Below are 25091 nucleotides of genomic sequence, written 5' to 3'. Positions count from 1 at the left end.
TTATGTACTGTCAGCATTGGCATCATACTGATTGATTGTCACTGAATAATAGGTACTTCAGACTTGTGTAGTGATAATTTCTATAGGCCAAGAGGGAGCTGACTTGGCATCCACGAGGGAGGCTCCTCCTGAGTGTTTATGAGAAATATATCAAGGGAAGCAGCGCATTTTTGAAACCCAGCAATTAAGAGGGAAGTTTTTGTAAGCAAGCATCATGACCACTGGAAGCACAGCCCTCTTGCTAGAATTTCAGAATCAGGAATAAAAAACACGTATTCCCCTGGTTTTAAAAGCAGATCCTCTATTGCCACTGTTGACATCCTACAAGTTCCCTGCACTCCTCCCATCTTCCTGCTTCCTCTTGTGCTCACAGAGGATACAGTGCCAGTCAACACCTGCTCACGTCCTTTTCCCTACATGTTTACATTTTCTTCAACATAATTTTAAGTTTCTTGTAATATACTGTTCTTTGAATGTGGGCAGCACTAAATAACACAAGCAGTCAACTTGGAATTTTGGATTGATTGCTCAGGAAACATAAGAAATAAAAAATGCTTGTTGGTAGAAAATGTGAAACTGTAGCTTTTTACTTTTTGAAACTTATTTATGGAATTCTGGTCCTCAAGTGCAGTGCTCACAAAGAGAGGCTCTCCACTGTATCAAGGAAAATCCCAGTCTCTTGCATTTTCCTATAATCTTCCTAACTAGGGCTGGATGGTTAAAATGTACTTAGGATGAATAGACTCTTACCCTGTTTAAAAGCCTAACCAGACTCAGTTAAGTACTTTCCACATTACATCATGCTGCTGTGAGCTTTCAAAGAACTACAGTGTACTCCTGTTTTCCAAGTTTTCTTTACCATATTAACAGTATACGTGGACATGTACACACACAGACACTTGTGTGCACACAGACACACGCACACACACACATGCAGACACACACAGACATGTGAACACAGACACGTGCATATGCAGACGTGCACACGCAGACATGCATGCACACAGACACGCACACACATAGCTTATTAGTAGATAATGTTTTTATCTCCACTTTTCTTGGATTTTTCAACTAGGTAAAAGAGGAGCAAGGTTTTAATTTTATGTATGCTTATATGCATTTAATGCAGTGGTCAGGTATTAAAATCATGGAAGGGTCTGGAGGCCACAGTGTAAGTGGGATGCCTGTGCTCCAGTGCTTCAGAGGTTGTGTGATGCACCACTCAGTAAACATGAGGACGAAAGGGACACCATGCCTCTGACCTTACTTTACACACAAAACACCCCTGGAAGGTATTATTAAATTAAAGCAAATATGAAATTAACCTGAAGGGAGAAGATAGGAAGCAAATAATGCTTAGGCTTCAGAAAATAGTATGAATGGATAGATTTAAGTTTTGACATTGAAATCGCTCATTTTCCATCTGGACATAAAGTTTTTGTAGTTACGTATGTAATTACATATTATTTTAAATTTTGTGACTTTATCTTCTTTTGACTGTTTTATATGAAATTATAAAAAACTTACTTTGAAATAACTTTGCAGACAACTTGCAGAGACAGTACAGGGAGTTCCTGTACCTTGTGCCCAGCTCTCTGGTGTTAGTTAACAACTTAAACAACCATGATGCATTTCCTAAAACCAATGAAAACTTGTACAATGTTATTAACTAAGCTACAGGCTTTATCCAGATGTCACCAACTTTCCTACCAGCATCCCTTTTCTGTTTAGGACGGCTCAGTGAACCATGTTTTATTTAGTTATGTCTCTCTAATCTCCTCTGTCTTGACAGCTTCATACTCACTGTTTTCATGAACTTGACACTTATAAGGAGTCCTGGTCACTTGTTTTGTGCGCAGTTTGGGTTTATGTGACGTGTTCTTGTGAGGTTGCCGGGGTTGTTAATGGATTTTGTCCCGTCATGTGGTGTCAGAAGGCATAGTATCCCTGCAACTCGTCCCTGGTGCTGACTTGGGGGGTCACTTGTTTAGGTGCTGTCTGCTGGTTTTTCCATTCTGAGGTTCTCAGCACTTCTCGTCCCCATTCATTGATGGTGAAGTGCTCAGTCCAACCACATTCCAGGGAGGGGAATGAATCGCATCTTCTGGAGGAGGCGAATCTGCACTTGGGACTCTCCATCGCGGGGGAATAGTGGTGGGAGTCTTCCTGCTGCCCCACTGCTCAGTTATTCTCGTCTCTTGGAGTTCATCCAGACCCATATGTCTTTTGTTTTACCTCTAGGAGGTTCCTGTCCGTTCCCACCTTGCTAACATGCTTCTTTACTCCGTTACTCAAGGTGCTTTCAGACATCTGTGTTTTCCTGTCTCAACTCCAGTCCAGCCATGCCTGTAATGAACACAGTTTCTCTTTATGGATGAATTGTATTTGGAAGGACACATGGGTCTAGGTGTGCTGTTGCTACTTAGGATGTCACGACCTCTAGGCTCACCTAGGTGACAGCTCTGAGAAATACGTCTGCGTGTACTAATGCAGATAGAAGCACACCTGTAATTATTTCTTTGTCTGCTTGTCCACACATATTACAAAAAATTTCAAATGTAAACATTAATATACACATTTAATGAATTGTTCAATTCATATTTACTAGTGCTGATCTCATATGATATCTTCAGCTCTAACCCAGCAGCACAGACCTCATCCAGATTTCTCCCTTGCCTCTATGCAAGAGGAGCCAGACTTTCATTGTCTGCAGTTTATTCATTTATCCAACCTGAGTACACATATCAATTAGCTTTAAAAGTCTTACTCCTGGCCCACATGAAGCAGATTTTCCAGCTAGAGTACTAGTACATGTGCAGTTCTTTTGTCTTTAGTGCTTACTGTTATCCAGTGAAAGTACTGCTTTCCAAGGTTCTTCAGGTCTGCTCCGTTCTCCTTGTCACCTTCACAGATATCATTTCGTATCATGCTTTTGTTTTTGGTGTTACTGTGTTTGAACTCAGAGCCTTGCACTTGGTAGGCTTGTGTTCTTCCAATGGTGCCACCCCCCACCCCAGCTCCTTTGCATTGGTTATTGTTAAGATAAGGTCTCACCTTATGCCTTGATAGTCCTTCAAGCATGATTCTCCCATGTCCACTTCTCCAGGTAGCTAGGGTTATAGGTGTAAGCCACCATGCCCTGCTCAATCTTATTTAAAGCTATGTGAGAGTGGCTCTTCAATTGTGTCTCCAGGCGGCCATCATGTCATACAGACCAATTTTGATAATCTTAAAGGTGAAGATTCAGGCAGTAGTCTGAATGGTATTCCAACTGTCCCTGTTATTTTTTTCTGAAGTGGGAGAGGCTCATGCCATTCTCAGGTGAGATCATCATTTCCTGGAGTGACAGCACTCAAGGATGAGGGAATCTCTCCATGTTCCTCGTTTAATCTTCAGCGTGTTGTTGACTGGTGTGTCGGTCAGGAAAGCAGCTCTGTTCTTCCTTTCACTTGTGGAGTAGCATCTTCACTGGAAATTAGTTTTGCTGTTACACTAAAATGTTTTAAATACATCTCGTTTTTGGACTTGCATTGCGATATTTACTAGATGGTTGTTGGGAGGCCAGATTCCTTTCTTTACAGTAACCCTGTAACATATGCAGATGCGTGTTTGGAGCCAGGGGTTGTTTCATGATTAAAAGCACTCTGTAAAGTGCGTTACTTTATACTTTTCTCATAATTACCATTTATTATCTCAGTTCATAGTTTACCTCTGTACCTGATGTCTTTTTCATAAATCTTAGAATTGTTCTGTCAGTATAAATGAGATCCTAGTGCAGGTCACCTTTCTCTGTGGTAAGGAGAAAAGAATACAAAGAATTAAAAAGTAGCAGGGTGTGGGGTGGCTCACCTATAATCCCAGCTATGCAGGAGGTAGAAAATGGAAGATTGCAGTTTAAGGCCACCTCAAGTAAAAAGATAGTAAGACCCCATCACAACAAAACAATCTGGGAATGGTGGTCCACACCTGTTACTTGAGCATAGAGGAGGCATGAATAGGAGGGTTGAGGTCCAGGACAGCCCAGGCAAAAACAACTAAAGCAAAAATGGCTGGGGGCATAGCTCAAGTGGTAGAACACCTGCCTGCCTAGCAAGTTCGAGGCCCTGAGTTCAAACTGCAGCACTGCCTCCCCCCACCCGACCCCACCAAAAGGCAAAAAGTAAAGCTGTGTCTTCCCTGTGGTTTGTCTGCCTGCTTGCCTGCACAAGCCTTTACAAGGCAGGTTTGTTGCTTACTTACTACTGCCTTTGACTTCCCAGCTGCTGAAGTATATGCAAAAAATGAATATTTTTGTTTTGTTTGAGAATAATATAAAGGTTTCATGTTAAATATGACATTTTAAGATGCTGCCTGATGGCACACAGTTAATGTAGAAGTGGAATAGTACAGTAGAAAGGATTCAGAGGAAGCATTCAGCACGTAACTAATGTTTCTTGACTTATGGAATGGACTGAGGAAGCTGAATGTGGGCCTCAGAAGATGAGGCAATCTGAGCACTGAAATACTAATTTTTAGAAAAGATTGATTACATGAAAGATGCCTCAAATTCACAGTGATATTGAAAAGACAAATGAGGAACCCACTTCTGGTCTTTATTGTCATTGGTCAGGTCATCAACTTGCTACTCTGGAAGTCAGTAAATACCTGACCTTTCCCTTCCTGTCTCCTTCCCTTCCTTTAAAAACCATATGTTGGCATTTCCAAATAATTGATAAGGAAGAGTTTTCATTTATCTAAGAATTCCAGCTAGTCAGGGATGAGGAAACACAGGCGGAAGGAAGGGTTATGGTTGAGCAGCCTTCTGTGCCACAGTGGCACTGAGCAGCTATTGTGTCACAGGAGAGCTCAAGGCCAGCACCCTGGAAGAGTTCTTACCTTACAGAAGAATTTGGATGCGTGGACCCTGTTGGAAAGATCCCACAGTGACATGTGATGAGCTGGAAGCTCATTTTATCTTTTACCTTTATCTGTTGAAGTGCAGATAAAGGATGCAGCTATGGAGAAGAATTCTCTAACAAAAAGCAGAGCAGAAGAGCTCACGTCATATCGGGGAGGGATGCATGGGAGGCAGGGGAGGGCATCCCTGCTTTAGGGTTGGTACCACCCACCCCAATCTCCATGTTCTCATTTTTTATGAGAAAAAATTGAAATTCTCATCTTCTTGCATATCTGTAAATGCGGTTCTGATTAGAGTGTGGGTTGGGGATGTGACTGTATGAGTGTAAGATTGCCTGGGTCTCATTTAATTAAAACAAGAATCAAAAGGCCAAAATAGTTGCCATTTGGTTTCTATCACCTATCTCACATCTGACCATCATTGTCATCAGGTCTCAGGTAAGATATCTCATAGAGAAAAGTACTTGTAGCATGCTACTGTTTATCTAATTCAAGAATATAAATACCTATGTGTGTGTGCCCACGTCCACTCAGAAATACATGTATCAGTTCATGTTAAGAACACAAGAAAGGAGAACCATAGCATTTGAAATGACTGTGACGTTTTAACTTTCCACTGCAGTGCACAAGTCGTTCAGTTTTCCAAGTCCGGGAGATTTGGTGGTATTAAGCTTTTTGTTGTTTTAGCTACTGTAACTAGTGTGAAACGTAATCCTATTGTGTTTTTAATTTGCATTAGATCATTCAAGCACTTTTTCGTTCCTTTTGCAGTGCTGGGGATTGAACCCAGAGCATCGAGCACGCTAGGCCCACACTCTACGATGGAGCTACATCCCCAGCCCTCTTGAAGTCTTTCGTGGGCCATTCTTATACCTGTTTTTGGGAAGGGTGTGTTCACTTTTCCTCACCGGAAGAGAGACTAGTCTTCGTTTTGGATACGTAGGAGTATGATGTTTTCTGGATGTATTCTCTTTATCAGATGTATTGTAACTGTCCTCTTGATTCCATTTAACAGTAACAGCAAAAGGACATGTATAAAAGATATTGATACATTTAATATGTATAAGTTACTGATAATTTTAGAAAGAAAGTGATTAGTATTTAAAATGCAGACTTCAGCCAGGCATGGTGGTGCACTCCTGTAATCCCTACACTCAGGAGGCTGAGACAGGAGGATCACAAGTTCAAGGCCAGCCTGGGCTACATAGCAAGACCTGGTCGCTCAAAACCAAATGGAAAGCCAACTAAAACCCAGGTCTTATAACTTTAAGCTTAAAATTATAAAAATTACATTTCTTATTTTGTTTCTGGTTTCAGGTGCAGTTAAAAACCAGCCTTTCAAGTCAGTATGTGATTCGGATGCAGCCCGCTAACCGGTGCCTCTCCACCCTGGAGTGTGCAGCTGTTGCTCTTTCCATCCTGGAGAAGAACAGTGGCATACAAGAGGTACGTGCATGATCACAGATTCTAGAAGTAGACGCCAGTCGTACAGGAGGTATGTGTGTGGTCACAGGCTCAAGAAGTAGGAGTCAGTCATACAAGAGGTAGTGCATGGTCACAGGTTCTAGAAGTAGAGGCCAGTTATACAGCAGGTGCGTGTGTGGTCACAGATTTTGCAGGCAGGAGTTCAGTTAGATTTCATTTACAAAATTTAGACAACTTTAACTTGTAAAATTTACATCATGCAAAAAGTGCAATGTTTCTGTCACAGAAATTTATGTACTTTTGTAATCCTCTTTCCCCCTCTGGTGTTTTTCTGTGTTAATGTAGTGTTCCAGATTGCATTATTTAAATATTCATACTGTGCTGTACAAACAGCATTTGTATTATGCTAAATCGCATGTAAGTAGCACAGCATTAGATGAAGTTTGGGCAGAATTTCCCTTTTCTTTTTAGAAGTATTATTCTCCTATGTTCAACTTTTTCTGTTTAATTACAAGAACATTCTACAGCAGCACATTGTTTTGCATTGGCGCCTGTATTTGAGGAGAAGTGCTAACATCCTGTTTTATCATTTTTAAAAATTATTTTTATTTTTATTTTATTCATATGTGCATACAATGTTTGGGTCATTTCTCCCCCCTTCCCCCACCCCTTCCTCCACCCCCTCCCTCTTCTCCCCTACCCCCTCACTACCCGGCAGAAACTATTTTGCTCTTATCTCTAATTTTGTTGAAGAGAGAGTATAAGCAATAATAGGAAGGAACAAGGGTTTTTGCTGGTTGAGATAAGGATAGCTATTCAGGGAGTTGACTCTCAATGATTTCCTGTGCTTGTGTGTTACCTTCTAAGTTAATTCTTCTTGATCTAACCTTTTCTCTAGTTCCTGGTCCCCTTCTCCTATTGGCCTCAGTTGCTTTAAAGTGTCTGCTTTAGTTTCTCTGCGTTGAGGGCAACAAATGCTATCTAATTTTTTAGGTGTCTTACCTATCCTCATACCTCCCTTGTGTGCTCTCGCTTTATCATGTGCTCAAAGTCCAATCCCCTTGTTGTGTTTGCCCTTGATCTAATGTCCACACATGAGGGAGAACATACGATTTTTGGTCTTTTGGGCCAGGCTAACCTCACTCAGAATGATGTTCTCCAATTACATCCATTAACCAGCGAATGATAACATTTCGTTCTTCTTCATGGCTGCATAAAATTCCATTGTGTATAGATACCACATTTTCTTGATCCATTCGTCAGTAGTGGGGCATCTTGGCTGTTTCCATAACTTGGCTATTGTGAGTAGTGCTGCAATAAACATGGGTGTGCAGGTGCCTCTGGAGTAACCTGTGTCACATTCATTTGGGAATATCCCCAAGAGTAGAATTGCTGGATCATATGGTAGATCAATGTTTGGCTTTTTAAGTAGCCTCCAAATTTTTTTCCAGAGTGGTTGTACTAGCGTACATTCCCACCAGCAGTGTAAGAGGGTTCCTTTTTTCCTGCATCCTTGCCAACACCTGTTGTTAGTGGTGTTGCTAATGATGGCTATTCTAACAGGGGTGAGGTGGAATCTTAATGTAGTTTTAATTTGCATTTCCTTTATTGCTAGAGATGGTGAGCATTTTTTCATGTGTTTTTTTGGCCATTTGAATTTCATCTTTTGAGAAAGTTCTGTTTAGTTCACTTGCCCATTTCTTTATTGGTTCATTAATTTTGGGAGAATTTAGTTTTTTAAGTTCCCTATATATTCTGGTCCTTTGTCTGATGTGTAGCTGGCAAATATTTTCTCCCACTCTGTGGGTGTTCTCTTCAGTTTAGAGACAATTTCTTTTGTTGAGCAGAAGCTTTTTAGTTTTATGAAGTCCCATTTATCTATGCTACCTCTTAGTTGCTGTGCTGCTGGGGTTCCATTGAGAAAGTTCTTGCCTATACCTATTAATTCCAGAGTATTTCCTACTCTTTCCTATACCAACTTTAGAGTTTGGTGTCTGATATTAAGATCCTTGATCTATTTTGAGTTAATCTTGGTATAGGGTGATATACATGGATCTAGTTTCAGTTTTTTGCAGACTGCTAACCAGTTTTCCCAGCAGTTTTTGTTGAAGAGGCTATCTTTTCTCCATTGTATATTTTTAGCACCTTTGTCAAAGACAAGTTGGTTATAGTTGTGTGACTTCATATCTAGGTCCTCTATTCTGTTCCACTGGTCTTCATGTCTGTTTTTGTGCCAGTACCATGTGTTTTTATTGTTATTGCTTTGTAATGTAGTTTGAAGTCAGGTCATGATACCTCCTGCATTGTTCTTTTGACTGAGTATTGCGTTGGCTATTCGTGGCCTCTTGTGTTTCCATATAAATTTCACAGTAGATTTTTCAATCTCTTTAATGAATGTCATTGGAATCTTGATGGGAATTGCATTAAACACGTAGATTACTTTTGGGAGTATAGACATTTTTACTATGTTGATTCTACCAATCCATGAGCATGGGAGATCTCTCCACTTTCTAGAGTCTTCCTTAATCTCTTTCTTCAGAAGTTTATAGTTTTCCTTGTAGAGGTCTTTCACATCCTTTGTTAGGTTTGCACCTAGGTATTTGATTTTTTTTGAGGCTATTGTAAATGGAATTGTTTTCATATATTCTTTTTCAGTTTGTTCATTATTAGTGTATAGAAATGCCAATGATTTTTCTATGTTGATTTTATATCCTGCTACCTTGCTGTAGCTATTGATGGTGTCTAGGAGCTTCTGAGTAGAGTTTTTTGGGTCTTTAAGGTATAGGATCATATTGTCTGCAAATAGGGATATTTTGACAGTTTCTTTACCTGTTTGTATTCCTTTTATTCCTTCTTCTTGTCGAATTGCTCTGGATAGGAAATCCAGTATGAAGTTGAATAGGAGTGGAGATAGTGGGCACCCTTGTCTAGTTCCTGATTTTAGAGGGAATGGTTTCAGTTTTTCTCCATTAAGTATAATGCTGGCTGTAGGTTTGTCATATATAGCTTTTATAATGTTGAGTTACTTTCCTTCTATTCCTAGTTTTCTTAGAGCTTTTATCATGAAATGGTGTTGGATCTTATCAAAGGCCTTTTCTGCGTCTATTGAGATGATCAGGTGGTTTTTGTCTTTGCTTCTGTTAATGTGGTTTATTATGTTTATTGATTTTTGTATGTTGAATCACCCCTGCATTCCTGGGATGAAGCCACGTTGGTCGTGGTGAATGATCTTTTTGATGTGTTGTTGAATTTGGTTTGCCATTATTTTGTTGAGGATTTTTGCATCAATGTTCATTAAGGAGATTGGCCTATAGCTCTCCTTTTTGGAGGTGTCTTTGCCTGGTTTTGGGATAAGTGTAATAGTGGCTTCATAAAATGTGTTAGGCAGTTTTCCTTCCCTTTCTATTTCATGGAACAGTTTAAGGAGGGTTGGTATCAGTTCTTCTTTAAAGGTCTGATAGAATTCAGCAGAGAATCCATCAGGTCCTGGACTTTTCTTTTTTGGGAAACTCTTGATTGCTGCTTCAATTTCATTTTGTGTTACAGATCTATTCCGGTGGTTAATATCCTCTTGGTTCAGTTTTGGATGATCATATGTATCTAGAAGTCTGTCCATTTCTTTAAGATTTTCAAATTTATTTGAATATAGGTTCTCGAAGTAGTCTCTGATGATTTCCTGGACTTCCATGGTGTTTGTTGTTATCTCCCCTTTTGCATTCCTGATTCTACTAATTTGGGTTTTTTCTTTCCGCATTTTAGTCAGGTTTGCCAGGGATCTGTCGATCTTGTTTATTTTTTCAAAGAACCAGCTTTTTGTTTCATTAACTTTTTATATGGTTTTTTTGGTTTCTATTTCATTGATTTCAGCTCTTATTTTTATTATTTCTCTCCTTCTATTTGTTTTGAGATTTGCTTGTTCTTGTTTTTCTAGGAGTTTGAGATGTATCATTAGGTCATTGATTTGGGATCTTTCAGTCTTTTTAATATATGCACTCATGGCTATAGACTTTCCTCTCAGGACTGCCTTTCCTGTGTCCTATAGGTTCTGGTAGGTTGTGTTTTCATTTTCATTGACTTCCAGGAACTTTGTAATTTCATCTTTTATTTCTTCAGTGACCCATTGTTCATTAAGCAATGAGTTATTCAGTTTCCAGCTGTTTGCATGTTTTTTTTTCTTTACTTTTGTTGTTGAGTTCTAGTTTTATTGCATTGTGATGAGATAGAATGCATGGTATAATTTCTATTTTCTTATATTTGCTGAGGCTTTCTTTGTGCCCTAGGATATGATCTATTTTGGAGAAGGTTCTATGGGCTGCTGAGAAGAATGTATATTGTGTAGAAGTTGGATGAAATGTTCTTTAGACATCAGCTAGGTCCATTTGATCTATGGTATATTTTAGATCTAGGATTTCTTTATTGATTTTTTTGTTTGTATGACCTATCTCTTGATGATAATGGGGTGTTAAAGTCTCCCACGACCACTGTGTTGGAGTTAATATATGCTTTTAGGTCCTTCATGGTGTATTTGATGAAATTGTGTGCGTTGACATTGGGTGCATATAGGTTGATAATTGTTATTTCCTTTTGGTCTATTTCCCCTTTTATTAGTATGGAATGTCCTTTATCTCGTTTGATCAATGTAGGTTTGAAGTCTACTTTGTCAGAGATGAGTATTGCTACTCCTGCCTGTTTTCGGGGGCCAATGGCTTGGTAAATCTTCTTCCAGCCTTTTATCCTAAGACTATGCTTATTTCTGTCGGTGAGATGGGTCCTCTGTAAGGAAGAAATTGTTGGATCTTCCTTTTTAATCCAGTTTGTCAAACGGTGCCTTTTGTAGGCCATTAACATTAAGTGTTAGTACTGATAGTTATGTGGTGATTCCTGTCATTTAGTTGTCTTAGTTGTTTGAAGGTTTGATTGTGTGTACCTAAGTTGAGGTTGCTCTCTACTTTCTTGCTTTTTCTTTTCCTGTAGTTTGGTGCTGTCTGCCCTTTCTTTCATGGTTGTGTTAGGTTTCACTTTCTGTGTGCAGAATTTGTAGTGGTGGCTTTGTGGTCACATACTGTTTTAGTTTCTGCTTATCATGGAAGACTTTTATTGCTCCATCTATTTTGAATGATAGTTTTGCTGGGTATAATATCCTGGGATTGAAGTTATTTTCATTCATTGCCTGGAAGATCTCACCCCACACTCTTCTTGCTTTAATGTTTCTGTTGAGAAGTCTGCTGTGATTTTGATGGGTTTACCTTTGTATGTTATTTGTTGTTTCTCTCTTACAGCCTTCAATATTCTTTCTCTAGTTTCTATACTTGTTGTTTTAATGATAATATTCCATGGGGTAGTTCTATTTTGATCTGGTCTGTTGGTGTTCTGGAGGTCTCTTGCATCTGTATGGGAATAGATTTCTCTAGATTTGGGAAATTTTCTGTAATTATTTGTTGAGTATATTATGCATTCCCTTCGCTTACACCTCTTCTCCTTCTTCAATGCCCACAATTCTCATGTTTGGTCTTTTGATGGAGTCAGTGAGTTCTTGCATTTTCTTTTCACAGATCTTGAGTTGTTTAATAGTTCTTCGGTTTTTCCTTTAATTACCATTTCATCTTTGAGTTCTGAGATTCTGTCTTCTGTTTGTTCTGTTCTTCTGGATTGGCCTTCCGTTTTGTTTTACAATTCTGTTTCGTTCTTTTTTCTGAGGTTTTCCATATCCTGGGTCGTTTCCTCTTTAATGTTGTGTATTTTCGTCCTGAGTTCATTTATCTCTTTATTAATCGTGTTCCTTGTTTCACTTTGGCTTCTATGGTTTCCTTCATTTCTTCTTTTGCTTTTTCAAATTCTCTATTTTTGTTGTCTTGGAATTTCTTGAGTGTCTCCTGTACATTTTGGTTGACCATATCCGGTATCATATCTATAAAATTCTTGTTGAATACCTGTAGTATTTCTTTTTTTAGATTATTCTTGTGGGCTTCATTGGGTTCTTGGCAGAATTTATCTTCATTTTGTTGGAGTCTGGATCTGAGTATCTGTTTTCTTCATTTCCCTCTGGTTCCTGTACTAATTTTTTGCTGTGGGGAAACTGATTTACCTGTTTTTTCTGTCTACCCATCATTGCCCTTGGTGTTGTTATTATCTCTGTACTGTGTGCAATTAAATTTTTTCTAGCATTTAATTATAACACTGGTGATATTTAGAATGGAAGGGTGAGAGGAGAGGGAAAGCAAAGACGTTAAAGAAAGAGGGAAAAACAAATAAACAAAAAAACTAAAACAAAAAAACAAACAAAAAAATTTCAAAGATATTAACAGGGAGACATAGTATAGTAATCAACTTTAAGCTGAACAGGCATTAGAGAGACAGAGGATTGAGAAAAAAATGAAATAAAAAGAAATAAAAAAAATAAATAAAAAATAAAAAAATCTCCAAGTTTAAATGCAATAAAGTTTTAGTCTTAATAATTTTGGTGTTAGTCCCTCAGCCTCCAATCCTGGAGATGGTGTCTCAAAAGTAGTTCTGTCTTTGTCTCCTCATGGGGAAAAAAACCCCAAAAAACCAAAACAAAGTGAAACAAAACAAAACAAAACACCACAAAGTGTCCCAAGTTCAAATGCAATACAGTTTCAGTAAGTTTCTCAGTATGCAGGTGTAGTTCCATTCTTGTCTCATCAGAGGTAGGGAGGAAAAAAAGAGTCTGAAGACAGTTCTGTGAATGGCTATCTGAGGCTGTGGCTCCCCTGCCCTCTGCTGTCAGCCTGCTGTTGCTGGAGGCGTTATTTATGCAGATCTCAGGAGTGAGCTTAACACTCACCTGGCCCCTTAGGCTTTGTTTACTCAGAGTTCTCCTGGTTGCAAGCTGCTTCTACAAGCTTTCCCCTTTCCAAGCACACTTGGAGAGGTGACACTGTACCCGTTTTCTCAGGCCTGCGTGTTTGTTTACAGCTCATGTGGGAGGTGGGTCTTCCCCCCTGTCCTGTGGAGTTTTCCTCCCACTGCCACTTTTACAAGCTTTTCTGCTTCTGGTTGCTGAGCGTGTGTCACTGCTCCTGCCTTCTCTGGCTGGCTTGTTTATTTACAGTTCCGAGAGGGATTTTCCCTCCCCCTCTTCGGCACTCTGGGCACCCCACCCTCTTTGCTACGTGTCTTTTTTGTTGTTATTGCTTATCATTCAGTTTTTTTTTCTTTTTCTTTTTTCTCTGGGTGGGGGTTGGTCTGTCCAGGGGCTATGCTGATCTGGCCCAGAGCTGTCTGTGGTAGTACCGTGTGCCGTTTAGCTCACCTTGTGGTCTGTGTCTTCCCAAGCGGTCTGGACGCTGCTGTCTGGTGGCAGTCCGGGAGCCTTTCTGGTTTCTCCATTTAACATGAAGTGGAGATGCTCTGTGCAGTTTAACATGAAGTGGAGATGCTCTGTGCAGGCTGGAGGTGTGGAGGATTCAAAGTTTTGCCTCTTCTTGATGGTTTTTCCTGTAAGGTGTGTCTCCAGCGTCTCTCCAAGATTTTTCTTTAGGAGACACGCTTTCTGCTTCCTCCCTGTAGCCACCGTCTTGGAATGCCCATCCTGTTTTATCTTAATTAAACTTGCTTAAAGTGTAAAATAGATACTTTTCTTTTTGAACAGAAACACCTACAGAATATCAAAAGGTTAATCTACAATCATCATACTATTTAATTTCATGAAAGTGTGATGACTACATATATAATTAATAATTATCAACACAAAATAATGTTTTAATGAGCTTACTAATGTTCTAAATCTTTTGGAACATGTAAGAGAGTTTTTATGTTTTGTAAAAGAAAAGTTAGCTAAATAAAACCTAAATTGTTAGTTTTTTTTAGTAATTGACATATTTTGTTAAGTACAACTCAAGAAGAAAAGACAGAGGTAACAAACATAGCTAAATTGAGTTTATAATACCCAATACCCTCTCCAACGGACAAACCAAACCCCACAGATACACCGTACCCCCCCCACAGTACCCCACAACACAGATACACACACACACACACACACACACACACACACACACACACACAGTGCCCCTTCCTCTCTTCCTCCCTTTGTTGGTATCAAAAGACTCTGCCTCAGCCATAAAGGGAATTTCAGTGGATAAAGGCTCAGCTCAGAGTAACTGATTAGTTACCAGGATGTTAATCCTAAGAGAACAAGAGCATCCAGAGCTAGGGATGTTTAAGAGTGCCAGAAGCGAGCATTGAACTGCTTCCTTTTCTCACTGGCCCTAAGCTGTGGAGAACATCAGAGTGGAAGACTTTTCCTCTTCTGAGAGAAGTAGGCATAGGTTTCTTTTGGGTTCATGTGTGAGTAGACTGTTTCAGGTCTAGGCAATTTCACTTTCCCTCTTCTCTCTTCTTTGAGAAAAAAACCCAGCAGGTACCCTAGTTCCTCAATGACCAGAGAGTATTCTCAGACCCTCCTCTCCTTTACCCTTATCACCTACCCTGATAAAGATAGGACTGTATGTACCCCCTGCTTGTTTTTCTGTTTTGTTCATGTATCATAATCTCCTTATATCCATCAGCAAAAAAATACTCTGTGTAGATATCTTAACAGATGAAACCTAGTGCTGTTGTTCAAACTTTCTTTTTCTTTGTGTTGATGTAAAAGTCTAAGACAGAATCAGATGAAGGACTTACTGAAAGTTCAAATTTTGAGGTAAAAATATAATATTCTTTGGCTGTGGATGCAACAACTTGCTTTCTTCCACTTTGGGGTCTGGAAAGCACCTGTATGGGTTTACCTCTCCTGTCCCCACCACAGGAACTATATTTTTTCTGCATTCCTAAATAGAAGCTTCAGTGTTGCTAATGGTGGTGGTTACTGTGATAGTTGTAGAGTAATAGGGTTAGGGTTACACATGGGGGTTTTACTATGAATGCTGCTGCTTCTCCCTTCCCAGTTTTGTGTGCATAATATGATATTAATTAATATGACATCATAACGGGAAATCCATTAGCCAAGAATATTTCAGGTTCTATTTTACAAATATCTACAAGTATTCATGAATTTTTCTCAAATTGACAAGGAAGTTCTCTTAAAAAATGACATAGCATTATATATTTTGGACAACTTTCTAAATACTGTTTAAAGTTTCTTCTCTTTTAGCACACATTATTTTAATCTGTTCACTGCTATTACTGCTTGATGTAATCAAAGCATTCCTTGATGACAGGCTCAAGCTGACACTGACTCTTGCTAGACTGAATGTGCTTTGTGATATGATATGTTAAAACAAAAGGATTTCTCATGACAACCTGAGACTCACAAAAACTCTTATGTCCTGAGTATAATGACCTGAGAACCAGCAGGGTGTAAGACTCAGAATGGTGATAGGACCCATCATCTCTTTGGTTTTCATTGTTGCTGTCTGTGGATCAAATTGAACATGAACTCCCAAATGTTAGTGAGGGCCAAGATGCCGCATTCTGCTTGCTTTGGCCTGTTGTGTCCATGGTGGAGAAATGTCCAAGGATCATACCTGAGTTGTGGGAAGTGCTGATGAGAGGGTTGAGACAGCAGAAAGAGAAGAAAAGTGTATTCAAAATCTCAATGCCCTTATGATTACAAATATTGGTCCCCAATTTATATTAAAAACTGCTCTTAGTGGTGAACCCGCCATCCAGCCTATTAAAATAATTATAATAAAAATTAACGTATTTCCCCATAGAAGACAATTGCTTTAACAACAGGTGTTTTCTTCTCTTCCTGGGGAGGAAAACTATGATGTACCTGTTCCCCAGTAACCTTTTATGCAGCTTTAAGGTGATGGAGAAGAGCAGTAAATTTTCATGGTTCATTCTAAGACAGAGGGCTTATCAAAATAGAGAACTTGGCACAGTGCAGCTTTGTTAGTCTTTTGATCCATCCACATCCTTTATTCATTCTAGAGCAATTTTTAAGCACCTGGAAATAGCACGGTGTGAAAGCCTTGCTCCCTGGAAGGAGTGTGATAGAGAGTGAGGTAGGTTTGAATGGTGACCTCATCACTTATTACTATCACTTGTGTCCAGTGGGTATTTCACAGAATCACTTTTGCGGGGAGGGGACAGGGCTTGAACATGCTTGGCAAGTGCTGTACCACTGGACTACATCCCCAGCCCATGGTGTTTTGAGATGAGCTTGCTGTGTATCTCAGGCTGGCTTTGAACTTCATCATGTAGACCAGTCTGGTCTTGAACTTGTGATCCTCCTACCTCAGCCTCCTGAGTGCTGGTTTTAGAAGCACCTGAATCCAAGTCTGGCCTTGTTTTTTAAAATTTGTTATATATATATATGTTATTATATATATTATATGTTATATATATATAAAATAGTTCCTTCATAGTATCTCCAGAATTTACTGAGACAATGTTTGTTGATTGCCACAGTTATCTGCAAATGCACTAAAAAGGAGCTAAGCCATTGACCTTGCCCCTGATTCTTGCCTGTAGATTGACAGGAAGCTTTGAACTTAAATTTGATGACTTTCTTCAGATACGGTAATACTTAACCGGGATCTTTCATATCTTGAGAGCCTTGCACTTGTGGATTGTTTTTTGATTTAGGGTCTCCCTCTACTTAGAAAGTTTGATCTTAGGAACTTTTAAAGAGTTGTGGGAAAAGGTTTGAGCCATGTATGTGTAAGTTCCTTAGCTCCAGGGACATCAGTGGTTGTTAGTGATGGTGGGTTGAAAACTGTCTCTAAGCACATGCAGACAAAAGGATTCTCAAAACATCACCTTTCCCCAGATAAGATTTAGAAATGAACTTGCTTTATAAGTAGAGGATTTCCTCTGTTCCCAAGCCATTCTCTCACATAGATGTTCTTTCTGTGTGTAGAAACATTGTCACTTACTGTGTATCACTCAATGTGCTCAATGCTTTATTTTTTTATTTTTATTAAATTCTTTTTTTTTTTCATTTTTCTTTTATTATTCATATGTGTATACAAGGCTTGGGTCATTTCTCCCCCCTGCCCCCACCCCCTCCCTTACCACCCACTCCGCCCCCTCCCTCTCCCCCTCCCAATACCCAGCAGAAACTATTTTGCCCTTATTTCTAATTTTGTTGTAGAGAGAGTATAAGCAATAATAGGAAGGAACAAGGGTTTTTGTTGGTTGAGTAAGGATAGCTATACAGGGCTCAATGCTTTTTTTGTCGGTGCTTCCTAGGCAAGTGCTCTACTACTTGAGCCATGCCGCCACCTCTTTTTGTTGTTGTTTTGTTTTGCTTTTTTTGAGATGGCGTCTTACTCACTTTGCCTGGGCTAGACTTGAATTTGCTGTCCTCCTGTCTCTGCTTCCTAAATAGCTGGAATCACAAGTGGGTGCTACCCTGCCTGGCTTGTGGTCAACACTTAATTCATCATCTCACTTTGTGTTTTGATGACTGCCTTGTGAGATGGCCATTGCTTTCATTTTGTAGATGAAGAAAATGAGGAAAAGAGAAGTTGAAGCACATACCTACTAAGTGAAAGCTTCATTTTAGGTAGGCTATGGGGACAGCAGTAACTCAAAACAGTACAGCATGGCAAGGGTTTATGCCTCTGTCTTGTTCCTGCAGTGGGATTGCCTGGAGGGCCTGTGCTCATTGCCATCACTCAGGGACCCAGGTGAAGGAGAAACTGTCGGGGTGTGTCATTGCACTCAGTTTAAGGAAGAGGCAAGGAGGGGTAGCTATCCTGCACCTCTTTAGTGCATCTGCCCCAAAGTAGCACATATTTCATTAACAAGGTGAGTTGCGTGGCCACACCTACCTCTGAAGGAGGACAACAGGTATATTCCTGTCACTCAGCAAGCAGGACTGACTGGCCTGTTGTCAGTAGCCAGTGACTGCCATAGAGGTGGAGGGGATTGAATCCACATGTTTTGGTCTCCACATTCACTCTCCTAATTACCTCATGTAGTTGATGGAATCCTGTCTTTAGGAAGGAAAAGTTGGAGGCCCATGTCCGTGAGAATTTTAGTGTTCTTATATCTGTGAAAAAAATCTTAACAAATGTCACGTGACGGTTTTCCCAACTCCCAAAGTCACATAGGAAGAAGGTCCATGACCCCTTGGAAGTGTTTGGAAGCCCACCCCGCCAGACTCCCATTTGCCTCTCTGTGGGCTGTGGGTCAACCATGGCATTCATCAGGTCAGTGTGATACCATTAGCCAGACACATTGCCACACTGAGTAAAATTTGGATTTTTTTTAATTAGGAAGAAAATAATGGATCTAGAGAAGCAGCCACCAGCAGCTACCACAGCTTGTGTCAGTTCATAGTAAATCCAAGCCTTTTCTACCATGTGTGCTGTATGTACAGGGAGTGAACTGTCACATAGAACACAGAGTTCTGTAGTTAAATCTTTCGACTTTTTTTCTTTCTCTTACGCTCCTTTAATGATGCATTCATCGAAAGTTCTTGCTATCATTGTTTAAAAGGTTTATGTCAAGAATCTCAAGTTCAAGGAAAGAATCTGATGCAAGATGTCCTAACATACAAGCATAAATTTTTGTTTTTGTCCTTATTATTATTATTATTATTATTATTATTATTTTGGTTTTTTGAGACAGGGTCTCCTTGTGAAGTTCAATCTGGCCTGGAACTCTCGATCCTCATCCTCAGCCTCCCGAGAGCTGGGATCACAGGTGTGCACCACCATGTCTGGCTGTTTTTGGTTTTGAATTTAAGTGACTTTCTGTAAGTGTGTACTCCACTTGTAGTACAGACTTTACTATTCTCCTTAACTTACAGGTCTACCTAGCTTATTTGTTTATGCCACCATCTTGGCCCTATAGGTATTTGAGTCTAGATAGGTACATAAAGTTACAATGACTTCAAATGTACCAGAACCTGGGTCTCTAACTGTATGAGGTCCATGGATGAGTGTGAGAGAAATATTAAGCCGTTTATGAGTTTGTTATCGAGTGTCAGTAAGCTTTTAGCAACTTGTGAGTGAAACTGAATCAACTAATTTTCTGTAGATGTCCTAGTATCTAAAGGTTTTCTTTAGTCTGCTTGTTAACAGATTAAATTACTATAATTGCAATAAATTTTCATAGTGTTTGAATAAGTTAAAGTATAAAACTTAGTTCAGACTTTACTGCTTATGTGGAGAATCAGTATTTGTGTCTTACTAGTGTTCCTTAGTGATATGAAAACTGTGAATTTATAAATAATTATATGACTTTTAGAATCTGTTGCTATCACAAGTGAAAGTCAATAATGATGAAAGAAACATAATTCTGTCCTTTTGAAGGAAAGATGTGGAAGGTGTATCATGATTTGTCAGGTACTCTTCAAATTCTCTATTTTTGTTGTCTTGGAATTTCTTGAGTGTCTCCTGTACATTTTGGTTGACCCTATCCAGTATCATCTCTATAAAATTCTCATTGAGTACCTGTAGTATGTCTTCTTTTAAATTATTCTTGTGGGCTTCATTGGGTCCTTAGCAGTTCTTTTTTCTTAACAGACTCTGCTCCGCCCTCTGCAAGCTTTGTGTTCTTTCCAGCTTCAGCATGGTGCTCAAATTCGCCTCAGCAAGGAACACCTTCTGAGAAACGGGCTGTATCCTAAGCCAATGCCACAGAGCAAACGCAAGCTCAGGAAAATGGAGCTGCTGATGAACACCGTTAAAATCTAGTGCTGCCGCCTTTCTGGTGCTGGGTCATCCTCCTCAGTGGACAGCATCAGGTGACGTTATCACGCAGGTTAGGCCTGTGGGGTTTGGACTCTGAGAATGAGGAAGAAAACCAAACAGCCATAAACACAACAGAAATGCCACTGACTCAGTGTAAAGCAAAAGCTGATACTGTATTAAAATGTGCCTCTAGTACATTTTTTCAAATACATAGTTTAAAAATATGATTAGTTCTTGTTTATAAAATGAAGAAAATTGTGCCTGATTGGAACAGTGTTGTTTCATCTATGTTTATGGATAACTAGATATGGATCAATAATAGAATATATCTTGTGTCAGTTCGCAACCGCACACATGAACTTTATAGTGTGAAATGAGTACAAAAGAAAATAATGATAGTCAATAGTTTAGATGGAACTATTTATTTCATAAAATAGTTTGAAGGAATAAGGAAACTAAGTGTTGCTTAGGGGCTAAGCTTAGCTGATATGACTTACATGTTCTGTTAATTCCCCACATTCTTAAAGGGTGCATCTAATTTTGAAATAGCATATATTTTCATTTTAATTACTTTGGATAAGTTTTGACTTTTCAATATTCACTAAACAGCTTCATTGACTGTAAATTTCCCTATAGAAATAACTGAACTAGAGTATAATACAGCTGTTACTTTGAGAACACATTTCTGTATGTGGGTTTATTTAAATCTTTTTTTTAATGGGCAGAATCTTTCAGTATGAGAGAACAAATTCCCCCAGCCCCATTGGGAAAATATTTACTGAGATTTTGTAAAGAATAAAAGAAATTAATGTTTATATCCAATTTAAATTTACTGCAGTTAGGTGTACATTGTCCCAAGAAGAGAGGACTTCATTTTTTCATTTCGGTCTTTGTTTGTGATTGCTAGGAAAAACTAAACAATTTAAAGGTAGCTTGGTGTGTGTGTGTGTGTGTGTGTGTGTGTGTGTGTGAGAGAGAGAGAGAGAGAGAGAGAGAGAGAGAGAGAGAGAGTGTCTTAAATTGTTGACCTAAATCATTCCCTTATTAAGAACTATGATGCTGATCACAATTAGAATTAGAATGCAAACAGGTGTTTAGGAAACTAGGCAACAGGTATTTTAAAATATTTTAAAATTTCCTTCATATAGTTTTTTGCTTCTTTACTCATGTATTTATATGTGCATACATTGTTTGAGTCATTTCTCCCCCGTGTCCCCTGCCTTAAAATATTAAATTTAGATTTCTCGCTTCAATTATTGACTGATTTTTGCATTTGAAGACAGGTTAGCACATTTATAATCTAAGACACCTAATACCAAATTATTTTTTGTGTAATAATTAAGAAAGGCATAATGCATAATGGTTTCTTAACAATGGGTTAAAATCGTCTTACAGAAATGTTTTACATTGAAATTAAACCTTACAAGTTTACTTTAATGTCCTCTTTTAGAAAAAGTCTACATATGATACTGTTTATATTTCAAAACTTCAGTTTGTGTTGACTTTTTAGAATAATTTCTTTCTTTTCCCTTATTTTTAGCAGTACTCTCAGAACTGCATGCTTGTTAGGCAAGTACTCTAATACTTGAGCCAGATCTCCAGCCCTAGAACAACTTCTGTGTTTATCTTTAAATACATTTTAGAACACTTAAATGCTTCAAATTCATTATTTTTAAAAATGTATAAGCCTTTCTTTAAGCAGTATATTTGGATAGAAAGAAGATGGCAGATAGAGACACCCATTACTTCCCTGCATCTCTGTGAATGTGAAACAAGGCATCATTGTGGCCTGGAAAAGGCACAGGAGTGCTTCAGTGAATAGCAGACAGTTGGCGGCCAGGTGGAATCCAGACATTCTGAGCTTTATGTTTGTAAAAGAAACAATGGATCTTATAACATGGAGTGCTAGGTAAAATGGTAGGGAAGGGGAGAATTCCCCCCAGTGAGGTTTCAAGCAAAAGCAAAAAGGAAGGCAAGCTTCACAGGTCACAAACTGTACTCTGCAAGAATACAGTCCAAGGCAGGAGATCTGTGATCCAACAGCAAACAGGCACTGGAGTGGGGGCTCTCCACTTTTCCGCTTTCTCTGGTGCCATGCTGGGAGATGGTCTTGAGAGAGGTCTTGCAGTCAAACCTTTCAGCTGGGGAGAGCAGAAGTCCCTGTGTTTTGATAGCTCCAAGCTGCAAAGGCCTTCCTGCTCCACTGAGTAAGTGAGCCGCCAACCTGAGATCAGTGTGAGCATAGGAAGCTGGTTGTGACTTTGCAGATTCAAGGAGACAGGTCTACTTGGTGGGAAGTGCAGCAAGTGCAGAGGTGATTACATTTGGGAAGGAGACTGCTGTGTGTGAATATGGGTGTGAGGGATAGGTGTAGACCAGTGTGTGGCCACAGCATGCAGGGTAACTCAGTGCCCCATGCCTCACCCTACCAGCACAGATTGCCTTGGTCTGAGAGACTTCTGCACACTCAGCCCCAGAGACACTTGGGGGAATGCAGCCTCCTTGGGCATCTCCCTTGCCCATGTGCACATGGCATCCCATCTGGTGCTAGCAGTCATCCAACTTGGTGGTCCTCAGGCTCAGTTTACTCCCCCCATTGCCTCGCCCAGATATTGAAAACACTGGCAGAAATTCAGCCCAGTAGCTGCCACAGTAGTGCACACCCAGGCAGCAGAAAGGCAGGGCCATACTGGTCCTGCAAATAGATCTTTCAGGTCTAACCTGTTTAGACTTCAGAGAGAAAAACATCTCAATACCTCCCTGTCCCCCTCACCACGTAAACTGCAAAATGACAAACCTGGGGAACAAAACAAAACAAAACAAAACAAAAAACCTGAGCCTCTCCATCCTCTATATCTTTAGGAAGGGAGAAATACTGACTGATCTCCCCCTTCCTTCCTCTCTCCCCAATTCCATTTCCTCTCCTTCCCCCCACTTGCTTCTCACTTTTTTCTTCTCTCCATCTCTTTCCTTTTTATGACTTACTTATTAATACTTTTACCATTAATAATTTAAAAATTTCTAGTTTATAGGTATCGTAGCTCTGATTTCTGTCCTTATTGGGGGTTCAGCTGATGTTTCCAATTCTTGTTTTTACTACAAATAAATATCTGGCTTGTTTTTGAATTGTTGCTGCTGTCTGCTTTCTCTCCTGTGAGTTGCACTGGGGATTCACACCACAAGGGAAGGCTTCCCACTAAGAAAAACGGCAAGAGTTAGCCATCCTAACAAATGCACAGCTTGCAATACAGAATCACAAACATGAAAAACCAAGTCAATGTGATCCTCCACAAGTTCATAACTCCTCAACAACTGAATCCAAAGATACTGAAATGATCCAAGTGCCAAATAATTCGTAAGTCTAGTTTTAAAATGATCCATGACCTCAAAGAATATTTTTAAAAATTAAATATTAAACGAGGAAGTCAATTCAAGACTTAGATGAGAAACTCAGCAGAGATTGAGATTTTGAAAAAAAATGACAACAACCCAGAAATATTAGAAATGAAAAGCTCAGCAAATCAAAAGCTCAGAGGGAAAGATCACCAATAGACTAGATTAAGCAGAAGAAAGAATACCAGGTGTTGAAGACAAGGTTGTGGAGTTATATCAGACACTGATTAAAAAATAAAAACAATCATGACCACAACTTTTAAGATTTCTGGGACATAATCAAAAGACTAAACCTAAAAATGCAAGGGTAGAAGGAGTTGCTAAGGTATAAATTGAAAGTATGGAAAATAGGGATAGGTATGTATATCAAAGTACAGGAGGAATTTAGAAACCTACCTGGATGTGACCAGAAAAGGACTCTGGTTTACATTTTAGTTAAAATGCTGAGTGCCAGGTATGGTGATGCATGCCTGTAATACCAGCTACTCAGGAGGCAGAGACTGGGAAAATTGCAGTTGGAGGCCATCCTGGGCAAAAAATTAATGTGAACCCCCCCATCTCAACAAGCAAGCCAGGCATGGTGCAGCATGTTTGTGATCCTAGCTGCACGGGAGAGGTAAGTAGGAGGACCGCAGGCCAACCCTTGGCAAAAAGTGTGAGATCTATCCAAAAATAGGCAAAAAAGGGCCTCAGATGTGGCTCAAGTGGTAGAAATGCTAATTTACGTACAAAGGTAGACTTCACAGAGTTACTTTATCTCTGCACACACCCTGAAAGCCAGGAAAACATAGGATGATAAACTGCATTCTCCCATGAGTGACTGGCAGTCAAGATTACTATACCTAGCAAAGTTGTCCTGTAAAATCAATGGAGACATAAGAACCTTCCAAGATAAGCACAAAGTAAAGCAATTCATGATCCCTAAGCCAGCACTGTAGGTAATTTATCAGAATCCTGCATAGATGTGTGAGATAGTAATTTTCATGAGAGAGAACCAAAGACAAAATCATGACAGAAATAAATCGGCAGCAGAGAATTAGGAAGGAATCACACATGTTCATTTCAGTGAATGAGCAGATCCCCAAGATAAATAAGGGAGAAAGAAAAAGAGCAAATGGTATTTGGATCAAGCAGGAAAAAATAATTTTACAAGAAATTGGCACATACCTCTCCATTACAACCCTAAATATAAATGGCATTAACTATCCAATTAAAAGATGCAGACTGGCTTGGTTCAAAACACATCCTAGTGTTGTCTGCAAGAAACATGTCACTAGCAAAAACACAGATTAAAAGTGAAGTAATGGAAAATGATATACCAAGCAAATGGAAACCAAAAGCAAGCAGGAGTAGCCATGCTTATATCTGACAAAGTAGACATTAGGCCAAAAATAGAAGACACAAAGAAGGTCGCTACATACTAATAAAGGGAATAATCCATTAAGAAGAGACAAAGGTTGTTAATGAATACATACCCATTTCACAAAAACAAACATGACTGGACAGAAAGGGACAGTAGGTACAGATACAATAATAGTGGGAGACTTCAGTTCCCCACTGTCATTAACAGAAAGATCATCCAGTGAAAAATGAACAGCAAAACTTCAGAGTTAAGCTGTACATCTGATCAAATGGACTCAATAGACATCTACAGAATATTCTGTCCATAAGCCATGGAATAGATATTATTCTCAGCAGTCCAAGGTCATAAAGCAAGTGATAATAAATACAAATAATTAATTTCTTGTATCTTATAATGAAACA

General features: G+C 39.3%; 1 protein-coding gene across 3 annotated transcripts in view; it reads left to right on the top strand.

Moving 5' to 3' along the window:
- Dtwd2 (DTW domain containing 2) overlaps window positions 1–21187 on the top strand; it is an 88943-nt gene extending 67756 nt beyond the window's left edge. For 2 of the 3 annotated variants that reach the window (XM_074057009.1, XM_074057011.1), the window contains exons 5-6: window positions 6214–6342; window positions 19767–21187. In XM_074057009.1, coding sequence (XP_073913110.1) covers window positions 6214–6342; window positions 19767–19937 — 300 coding nt within the window. In that variant the 3' untranslated portion in view covers window positions 19938–21187. Of the gene's footprint in view, window positions 1–6213; window positions 6343–17872; window positions 18043–19766 lie in introns of all 3 variants that reach the window. The other variant, XM_074057010.1, reaches the window with a different exon arrangement.
- Window positions 21188–25091: the final 3904 nt, after the last annotated feature.

Source organism: Castor canadensis, chromosome 16 (assembly GCF_047511655.1).
Source record: "Castor canadensis chromosome 16, mCasCan1.hap1v2, whole genome shotgun sequence".
NCBI classification, from domain to species: domain Eukaryota; kingdom Metazoa; phylum Chordata; class Mammalia; order Rodentia; family Castoridae; genus Castor; species Castor canadensis.
This window is presented reverse-complemented; position numbering and strand designations above follow the sequence as displayed.